General features: G+C 44.2%; 1 protein-coding gene and 1 non-coding gene across 2 annotated transcripts in view; one reads left to right on the top strand and one right to left on the bottom strand.

Annotated features, from left to right (window-relative positions):
* Positions 1-7,556, top strand: part of LOC116546218 — a 15,347-nt gene extending 7,791 nt beyond the window's left edge. Inside the window, exons 7-11 of the mRNA XM_032272542.1 lie at positions 988-1,092; positions 1,656-1,865; positions 3,045-3,149; positions 4,872-4,997; positions 7,534-7,556. Coding sequence (XP_032128433.1) covers positions 988-1,092; positions 1,656-1,865; positions 3,045-3,149; positions 4,872-4,997; positions 7,534-7,556 — 569 coding nt within the window. The remainder of the gene's footprint in view (positions 1-987; positions 1,093-1,655; positions 1,866-3,044; positions 3,150-4,871; positions 4,998-7,533) is intronic.
* A 1,977-nt stretch (positions 7,557-9,533) lies between these two features.
* On the bottom strand, positions 9,534-9,672 carry LOC116546219. Its single transcript, XR_004266631.1, has one exon. It is a non-coding gene; the product is annotated as a U4 spliceosomal RNA (small nuclear RNA).
* Positions 9,673-9,919: the final 247 nt, after the last annotated feature.

Here is a 9,919-nt window from a genome sequence, read left to right as displayed (position 1 = left end):
GCAGTAAGGTGGGTGTGGGACTGGGGTTACAATCCCTGCTATTGATTTCTGACACAGGCACAGAACCACCTGTTTTTCTCAGCAAAAGGCTAAATCATGTTTGCAGGAATCCTCTCTGTACCATATAAGATCCTATAGACAAGTAGCATCTAGTCTGTTGGTCTAAATGTCTGAGGCTACTGAACTTCCATTCAGTTCTGGTTTCTGCTGAGGCCCAGTAGGCAAAGCAGTGCTCTGCAGACACCGGGGGAAACACAGTGATAGCACACAGTACCTCCTCTGAGGAGCTGGAAGAGTACCCTGCTCCTAACAGAACCTGTGGTATCTGTAAGTGGCACCATCAAGAGCAGGGAATACCCTGCTACTAGTGCCTCAGCCTCCCCATTAGCTGGGATCCCTGGTGGGCACCAAAGCCCCTGGCTAATCTTTGTATTTATAGTAAAGGCAGGGTTTCACCATGTTGGACAGGCTGGTCTTGAACTCTTGAGGTCAAGTGATCTTCCCTTCTGGGCCTCCTAAAATGCTGGAATTCCAGGGATGAGACACCGGACTGGCTCCACAGATTCTTTTTTAAGTAAAGGTTGTTAGAATTCATCTCTTGGTCCAGTCTCCTATATAAATTTCTCTAGCCATTCATTCACCATGATATATGATGAGGTAAATCAATATTGCAGCAATGCTTCTGGAAAGTAGTTAGGGCAATTTTTGAAGATTTTTGGGAAAAGTTTTAATTGTTTGCACTGACTTAGGCCAGAGGATATGATTAAGATCTACCAGATGACGGAGATTTTGTCCCATGGATCTGAAAAGTAGGCTCATCTACTTCTGATGCGACTTAATCTAGGGCCAGTTAGAACACTCCCACCAGAACATCACATTCTTATACTGAGAATATTTTACGTCCTTGTGCTATGAGTGGACACTTATTTGGTCTTGTGTGAAGTGTGATTTGCTTAATGTGACCTGCTCTTCTGAATTTGTTTACAGAAGATCGAAAAGATCACGATGAAGAACAGAAATGCAGAGACAACAAAAATAAACTTCTTATGAGTCAAGTGGCCTACTACCTGGGCTGCCGGCTGAAGATGGAAGGTAAGTTCTATAGGTTCACTGTCACGAAAGTGCTGAACAATGTCCTGTCTTGCCTATGAGAAATGATACACTCTCTTCTTCAAAGTTAATTTCATCCTTCCCATACTTCTAGGAAAATAACAGTGGGTATTTTAACATTTAGTTAAAGATGGAATACAGAGGCCAAACTATTTAGCAACTTTTCCATGTCTACAGTAAGGTGGCTGTGGGACTAAGGTTAAAATCCCAGCTATTGATTCCTGACACAGGCACAGAACCACCTGTTCTTCTCAGCAAGAGGCTAAATCATGTTTACAGGAATCCTCTCCATACCATATAAGATCCTGCAGAACTCATAAACAAGATAATGATAGGAGGGTTTATGTCCTGGCTTCAAGGTGACTGAGTAGCTAAGACAAGTTGACTTTAAGGAGAACAGGAGTGGAGATGAGAAGAGTAAAAGTGGGGAAATGACATCTTCAAATCAATAGGCAGGGCTGTCAGTGACATCCCTCAGTCCAGATTGAACCAATTTGATGTCACCAGTTTCTAATCCATTGTGTGTTTGGGTTTCTTCTCCCCAGTCCCTGGCTTTCTGTGTTCTGCCCCAAACATCAGTAAGGTGGCATCTGACAGGCCTCCTTCCAGAAAAAACACAGAGTTCAATGTTCCAGAAGGCATTGAGAAATCCTGCTCTGAACAGGAAGATAACAAACCGAATATTGGAGTCAGCAAAAATAGACTTCTTATGAGTCCAGTGGACTACTCCCTGAACTATTGGCTGAAGACATACCGTAAGTCCTACAGGTTGACCACCACGAAAGTGATGAATGATGTCCTGTCTTGTCTCAAGAAACTAACCACTCTCTTCATCAAAATTAATTTCATCCTTCCCATACTTGTAGAAAATAGCAGTGGGTATTTTAACATTTAGTTAAAATGGAAGACAGATGCCAAAATATTTAGCAACATTTTCACATCTGCAGTAAGATGGGTGTGGGGCTGGGGTTACAATCCCAGCTATTGATTCCTGACCCAGGCACAGAACCACCTGTTTTTGTCAGCAAGAGGCTGAATCCATGTTTACAGGAATCCTCTCTGTACCATATAAGGTCCTACAGACAAGCAGCATCTAGTCTGCTGGTCTAAAGGTCTGAGGCTACTGAACTTCCATGCAGTTCTGCTTTCTACTAAAGACCCAGTAGGCAAAGCTGTGTTCTGGGGACCCTGGGGGAAACACAGTGATAGCAGACATTACCCCCTGTGAGGAGCTTAAAGGGGACCCTGCTCCTAATAGAACCTGTGGTATCTGTAAGTGGCACCATCAAGAGCTGGGAGCACCCTGGTACTGGTGCCTCAGCCTGCCAATTATCTGGGATCCCCGGTGGGCACCACCACACCTGGCTAATTTTTGTACTTTATGTAGAGGCAGGGTTTCACCATGTTGGCCAGGCTGGTCTTGAACTCCTGAGGTCTGGTGATCTGCGTGCCTGGGCCTCCTAAGTTGCTTGGATTCCAGGTGTGAGCCACCATGCTGGCTCCACAGATTCTTTTTAAAGTAAATGTTGTTAGAATTCATCCGTTGGTCCAGTATCCTATATAAATTTCTCTAAACATTCATTGACCATGATATATGATGACATAATTAGTATTGCAGCAACCCTTCTGGAAAGTAGTTAGGGCAATTTTTGAAGATTTTGGGGGAAAAAGTTTTAATTGTTTGCACTGACTTAGGTCACAGGACAGATGATTAACATCTACAAGATGAGAGAGATTTTGTCCCATGGGTCTGAAAAGCAGGCTCATCTACTTCTGAGGTGACTTAATCTAGGGCCCGATAGAACATTCCAGTCAGAATATCACATTCTTACACTGAGAATATTTTATGTCCTTGTGCTATGACTGGACACTGATTTGGTCTGTGTGAAGTGTGATTTGCTCAATGTGACCTGCTCCTCTGAATTTATTTACAGAAGATCGAAAAGATCATGAAGAGGAACAGAAATACAGAGGCAGCAAAAATAAACTTCTTATGAGTCAAGCGGCCTACTACCCAGGCTGCCAGCTGAAGACAGAAGGTAAGTTCTATAGATTCACCGTTACGAAAGTGCTGAACGATATTCTGTCTTTGCTCTGAGAAATGGAAGACACTCTCTTCATCAGAATTTATTAAATTTTTCCCATCCTTCTAGGTAAATATAAATGGCTCTCTTAACATTTTGTTAAAAATGGATGAGAGAGGCCACAGTATGTAGCACCTTTTCCACGTCTGCAGTAAGGCAGGTGTAGGACTAAGGGTAAAGTCTCAGCTGTTCATTTCTGACACAGGTGCACAACCATGTGTGTTTCTCAGCAAGAGGCTGTTGATTTCTGACACAGGCACAGAAGCACCTGTGTTTCTCAGCATGAGGCTAAATCATGTTTACAGGAATCCTCTCTGTACCACCTAAGATCCTACAGACAAGTAGCATCTAGTCTGTTGGTCTAAATGTCTGAGGCTACTGAACTTCCATTCAGTTCCCATTTCTGCTGAGGCCCAGTAGGCAAAACTCTGTTCTGGGGACACTGGTGTAAACACGGTGATGGTACACAGTACCCACTGTGAGGAGCTTGAAGGGGACCCTGCTCCTAATAGAACCTGTGTTATCAGTAAGTGACACCATCAAGAGCACGGAGTACCATTGAATTGGTGACTCAGCCTCCCAATTAGCTGGGATCCCTGGTGGATACCACCACACTTGGCTAGTTTCTGTATTTTTAGTAGAGGCGGGGTTTCACCGTGTTGGCTAGGCTGGTCTTCAACTCCTGAGGTCAAGTGATGTCCCTTCCTGGGCCTCCTAAATTCTCCGATTCCAGGTGTGAGTCACTTTGCTGACTCCACAGATTCTTTCTTATGTAAAGGTTGTTAGAATTCATCCATCAGTCCAGTCTCCTATGTAAATTTCTCTATTTGTTCACCATGATATATGATGAGATATATCAGTATAGCTGCAATGCTTCTGGAAAGTAGTTAGGGCAATGTGTGAAGATTTTGGGGAAGAGGTTTTAATTGCTTGTGCTGACTTAGGTCAGAGAATACATGATTAAGATCTAGCAGATGAGGGAGGTTTTGTCCCATGGATCTGAAAAGCAGGCTCATCTACTTCTAGTGTGACTTAATCTAGGGACCAGCAGAATGTTCCCATCAGAATATCACATTCTTAAACTGAGAATATTTTTCATTTTTGTGATATGACTAGCCACTGATTTGATCTTGTGTGAAGTGTGATTTGCTTAATGTGACCCCTTCTTCTGAATTTATTTACAGAAGATCGGAAACGTCATGAGGAGGAACAGAAACAGACAGCAAAAATAAACTTCTTAAGAGACAAGTGGCCCACTACCCAGGCTGCAGGCTGAAGACGGAAAGTAAGTTCTGTAGGTTCACCATCATGAAAGTCCTGAACGAAGTTCTGTGTTTCCTCTGAGAAACTAAAGGCTCTCTTCATCAGAGTTAATTTCATTTTTGCCATACATCTAGGAAAATATAAATGGGTATTTTAATATTTTGTTAAAGGTGGACGAGAGAGGCAAAAGTATGTGGAAACTTTTCCACATCTACAGTAAGGCAGGTGTGGGACTGAGGGTAAAGTCTCAGGTGTTGATTTCTGACACAGGCGCAGAAGCACCTGTGTTTCTCAGCAAGAGGCTAAATCATGTTTACAGGAGTCCTCTCTGTACCGCCTAAGATCCTGCAGACAAGCAGCATCTAGTCTGTTGGTCTAATTGTCTGAAGCTACTGAACTTCCATTTGGTTCCAGTTTCTGCTGAGGCCCAGTATGCAAAGCAGTGTTCTGGGGACACGGGGGTAAACACAGTGATAGCACACAGTATCTGCTATGGGGAGTTTACACAGCACCCTGCTCCTTCAACATCCTGTGGTATCGGTAAGTGGCAGCATCAAGAGCAGGGAGTACCCCTGTATTCGTGACTCAGCCTGTTACTTGGCTGGGATCACTGGTGGACACCATCACACTTGGCTAGTTTTTGTATTTTTAGTAGAGGCAGGGTTTCACCATGTTGGCCAGGCTGGTCTTGAACTCCTGAGATCAGGTGGTCTCCCTTCCTGGGCCTCCTAAATTGCTCCAATTCCAGGAGTGAGTCACTGTGCTGCCTCCACAGATTCATTTTTATGTAAACGTTGTTAGAATTCATCCATGAGTCCAATCTCCTCTATAAATTTCTCTAACGCTTTGTTGACCATCATATATGATGAGATAAATCAGTATTACTGAAATGCTTCTGGAAATTAGTTAGGGCAATTTTTGAAGATTTTGGGGAAAAAGTTTTAATTGCTTGTGCTGACTTAGGTCAGAGGATACGTGATTAAGATCTAGCAGATGAGGGAGATTTTCTTTCATGGATTTGAAAAGTAGGCTTATCTACTTCTAGGGCAACTTAATCTAGGGACCAGAAGAACACTCCCATCAGAATATCACATTCTTAAACCGAATATTTTTCATTTTTATGATATGACTAGACACTGATTTGGTCTTGTGTGAAGTGTGATTTGCTTAATCTGACCTGCTCTTCTGAATTTGCTTACAGAAGATCTGAAACGTCATGAGGAGGAACAGAAATACAAAGACAGCAAAAAAAACCCTCCCAAGCTGCAACCGCACCAAGACCCAGGCTGCAGGCTGAAGACAGAAAGTAAGTTCCATAGGTTCACTGTCAACAGAGTGCTGAACGATGTTCTGTGTTTCCTCTCAGAAACTAAAGACTCTCTTCATCAGAATTAATTTCATGTTTGCCATACGTCTAGGAAAATATAAATGGGTATTTTAACACGTTGTTAAAGGTGGACGAGAAAGACCAAAGTATGTAGCAACTTTTCCACATCTGCAGTAAGGCAGGTGTGGGACTGAGGGTAAAGCCTCAGGTGTTTCTGCAGAAGCACCTGTGTTTCTCAGCAAGGGGCTAAATCATGTTTTACAGAAATCCTCTCCGTGCCACCTAGGCTCCTGCAGACAAGTAGCATCTAGTCTGTTCTAAATATATGAGGCTGCTGAACTTACATTCGGTTCCAGTTTCTGCTGAGGCTCAGTAGGGAAAGCTCTGTTCTGGGGGAAATGCAATTGTAGCACGCTGTACGCACTATCGGGAGCTTAAAGAGGAATCTGCTCCTTACATAACCTGTGGTATCTGTAAGTGGCCTCATCAAGAGCAGTGATTACTCTGGTGAGAGGGATGTCCTGCTTTCTGTGCAGAGGCTCTTGTTGGTTAAGAGGAAGAATGACAGCACCTACAACTTTGTGGAGGCAGCAGTGCATAGAGGAGGGACCCTGGGCCAGTCTCCTGAGCTCCATCCAAGTTGTTTCTTGGAGACAGTTGTTGGCACAGAGTAATCACTGTCCATTAGTTCTTCATTCTACTGTATCTAACATAAGAGAAACTTTTATTAGTCTGTGCATATTTCCTTTATGGCCTTATGAGAGACTCCAGACCTCCATACTTCCACGATGACAGTTTTATCAGTGGTGTTTTCTTCCACTAAACATATGTAGCCATGACGTGACTAGGACTTTCTGAACGAGAACACAGATGGGAAATCCATGGGGTTGGAGGTCACGGTATTGTAAATGTCCCTCCTTCCATGATGGATGGTGGTCATTGGAGCAAAAGGCAGCATCTCTCCAGTTGTAAAGGACAGGAAGGAAGCTGTGACAGAAGGGCAGTTATTGGAGTGGAAAGAGCTCTGGAGTAAGAATGAAGGTTCCCAGGCTGTATCTTCAGCAGTGTTCCTAGGAACTGTCAGTGAGCAATTGATTTCTCCTTCCTGACTTTCTCTGTCTTCATCTGCAAAGGCAGGTAAATTTCTCTCTCTCCATCTGCAAAGGCAGACATCTTGCAGTGTCTGAAGCATTCAAATGTGCAAACACTTATGACCGCTTATCACAATGAGATAAAGCCCCTCGCTATGTGGTGTTGGAGAAAGCACTTGATGTGTGGGCATCTGGTGTTAGGAAGTGGTTCAGACTGGAGCACTCCCCATGGATAGAATGTCCCTGAATAACATAGCAGAAGCCACTTGGAGGGCCTGTGAAGTCACCTGATGTGCAGAGGATTGTGAGACAAGTTTGTTTATCCTCTCCTAAGAGAAAGAAATAGGTTGTAAATGTGAACTGTGACAGGATCCCAAGCCTGTCCCTGGGAATCAGATCTGTGTCAGGATGGCAGAGACAGCTGCCAAAGTCCAAAGAGAGGCTGCACAAGCCTCCAGTGATGTGGAGAGCAGAAGTGTTTTCAGCATTTGGCCTTATCTTGACGGTGAGCCTCCTGATCAGAAATGAACTGCCTGGTGGATCAGAAAACCATACCGGGGCATTTTGTTAAAGAGAAAACATGAGAGCTTTAGGTAGAACGGGGACCCATACACAGATGTTCATGTCCCTGCACACATTGGGCTGACTGTCCTTGCAGAGTGTGAAATGGGAAATATCTGAATGAACACATCTGTACTTGCAAAAAACGACAAAAATGAGGGTGAAGATGTTCATGTTGTGGAGGCTGAAAAAATGCAGGAATCACGTGCCCCCAGGTAACACTGTATAATCAGGAGTAAGTAATGGGTGGTAAAGTATGGAAAAGGTCTAGAAGCACACCCTCTCTGGCGTCTCCCATGGGCAAAAAGCCTGCATTCCCTTGGCCACAATATGTTCAGTTCAACCCAACTTAGACACAGAGTGTGGCAGCTGTTGTGGTTCTTTCTACGTGCTGAGTGCCGTGTCTGAATTATACAGGGATAACTGAGTCTCTTCATTCTCTGCTCCTTTCTGCCCAGTGTGATGAATACCAGCTGCTGTCTTTCTCTCCAGTTCCCATGGCTGCCATGCTCTGTTGCAGAGAGGATTGCCTGTTTCCTCTCAAAGGGAACCTCCCATTTGCCTTCTGGGACCACTCTCTCATTCCTCCTGTGAAAACTAGCTAGGACTCCCTGGGGTCCAATCCCTCCTTGTTTAATCTTTTGTCATCTCTATCCCATCTGGCTCATCAGGGAGGTGCAGAAGATTGAAGTCAAGAAAGTCCCTGAGGACTCACTGGAGAAATATGTCATCACTCGTTCAAATAGCTATGGCCCTATTGGCTCCAGCCAGCCTCACAGAGACACCAGTGAAATCACATTTGAGGGAAACAACATCGACTCTGCGCTGGTTGTAGAGAGTGAATCATCTCATGATGTGGTGGAGGATGCTCTAATCATTCTTTCAGGTGGCCTCTACATTCCTTGTTTTTGGTACCTCTGTCTAGGCTGAGGAAGATCAACTCTGAAGAAAGGCTCTATACACAGAAATCGGTTTGAATAAAAACCTATCATGGGATACTAAACACAGATACCAGAGAATTTTTATCTCATCCTCAGCTCATGCCATGCATTTGTCTCTGAGGCCCAAGAATCAAGTTACCAGACCCCAGACCAGTGTGACAAGCTCATGGTTACCTGTGTGCAGGAGGTGTACAGGAGGTGTCTGTCAGGTCTCCTAGCTTTGATTCAGTATATCTCGTGTCATTAGGCCATCTTCCCTGAACAATGTCCCTGGAATTTCTATTTATTTTTAAGGAACCTGGGAGCCTTGCCTATTTATTTGGACAGATTGTTCCCCAGGTTTCACTGCTCTGAGCTTCAGTCTTGATCTCTTTTAAGTCAGCTTGCTTAGCTGCATAGGCACCTTGAAACCAGGATGAAAACATTTCCTCTTTACCTTGCTGATATGTTTCCATAAAGCAAGGCTCAGCCCTGGCTCTCCACTCCATCCATGCAATGGCCGATCTGATGTTTCTTCGTAGCATCATGTATTGCTTCTTGTTGTTTTTGAGATGGAGTCTCCTTTTGTCACCCAGGCTGGAGTGCAATGGCACCATCTTGGCTTACTGCAGTCTCCACTTCCCGGACTCCAGTGATTCTCCTGCCTCTGCCTCCTGAGTAGCTGGGACCATACATGCCCCCCACCACACCTAGCTAATTTTTGCATTTTTAGTACAGATGAGGTTTCACCATGTTTGCCAGGCTGGTCTTGAACTCCAAACTTTAAGTGGTTCACACACTTTGTCCTTTGAAATCACAGATTTTTTTTTTTTTTTTTTTTTTTTTTGGGAGAGGGAGTCTCCCTCTGTTATTCAGGCTGGAGTTCAGTTGCACGATCTCAGCTCACTGCAACCTCCGCTTCCTGGGTTCAGATGATTCTGCTGCCTCAGCCTCCCGAGTAGCTGAGACTGCAGGCATGTGCCACCATGCCCAGCTAATTTCTTTGTATTTTTAGTAGAGACACGCTTTCACTGTGTTAGCCAGGATGGTCCTGATCTCCTGACCTCGTGAAGTGCTCACCTTGGCCTTTGAGAGTGCTGAGATGACAGGCGTGAGCCACCGTGCCTGGCCCACGGATTCTTTTTTGTTTGTTTTTGTTTTGTCTTTTTTTATTCAGTCTCCCGAGAGACTGTCAAAAATTGTCAATGCCGACTATTGCATGTCATCATGGCGGGGTATTGGGAAAAGTTTTCAGTTAGCAAAAACCTCATCTCAGATAAAACTCATTGCCTACAATAGTGGCACTGAGCAAAGCTCACAGATTCTTTTTAAAGCAAATGTTGTTAGAATTTCCCTATCAGTCCAGTTTCATGTATAGACGCCTCTAACCATTCAATGACCTTGGCACCTGGTGAGATAAGTCAGTATTGCAGCAACACTCCCAGAAAAGGGTTTGACTCATTTTTGGAGGTTTTCTGGGAAAAAATTTGGTTTAACTTTGCATGGACTCAGACAGAGAATATGGCATGATGGTCTACCTGTAGAGGGAGATTTTGGCCTGCG

The sequence above is a fragment of the Sapajus apella genome, unplaced genomic scaffold (genome assembly GCF_009761245.1).
Source record: "Sapajus apella isolate SASKATOON/1434 unplaced genomic scaffold, GSC_monkey_1.0 scaffold684, whole genome shotgun sequence".
In the NCBI taxonomy this organism is placed as follows: Eukaryota; Metazoa; Chordata; class Mammalia; order Primates; family Cebidae; genus Sapajus; species Sapajus apella.
The sequence above is the reverse complement of the archived record's forward strand: the minus strand, read 5'-3'. Positions and strand labels throughout refer to the sequence as shown.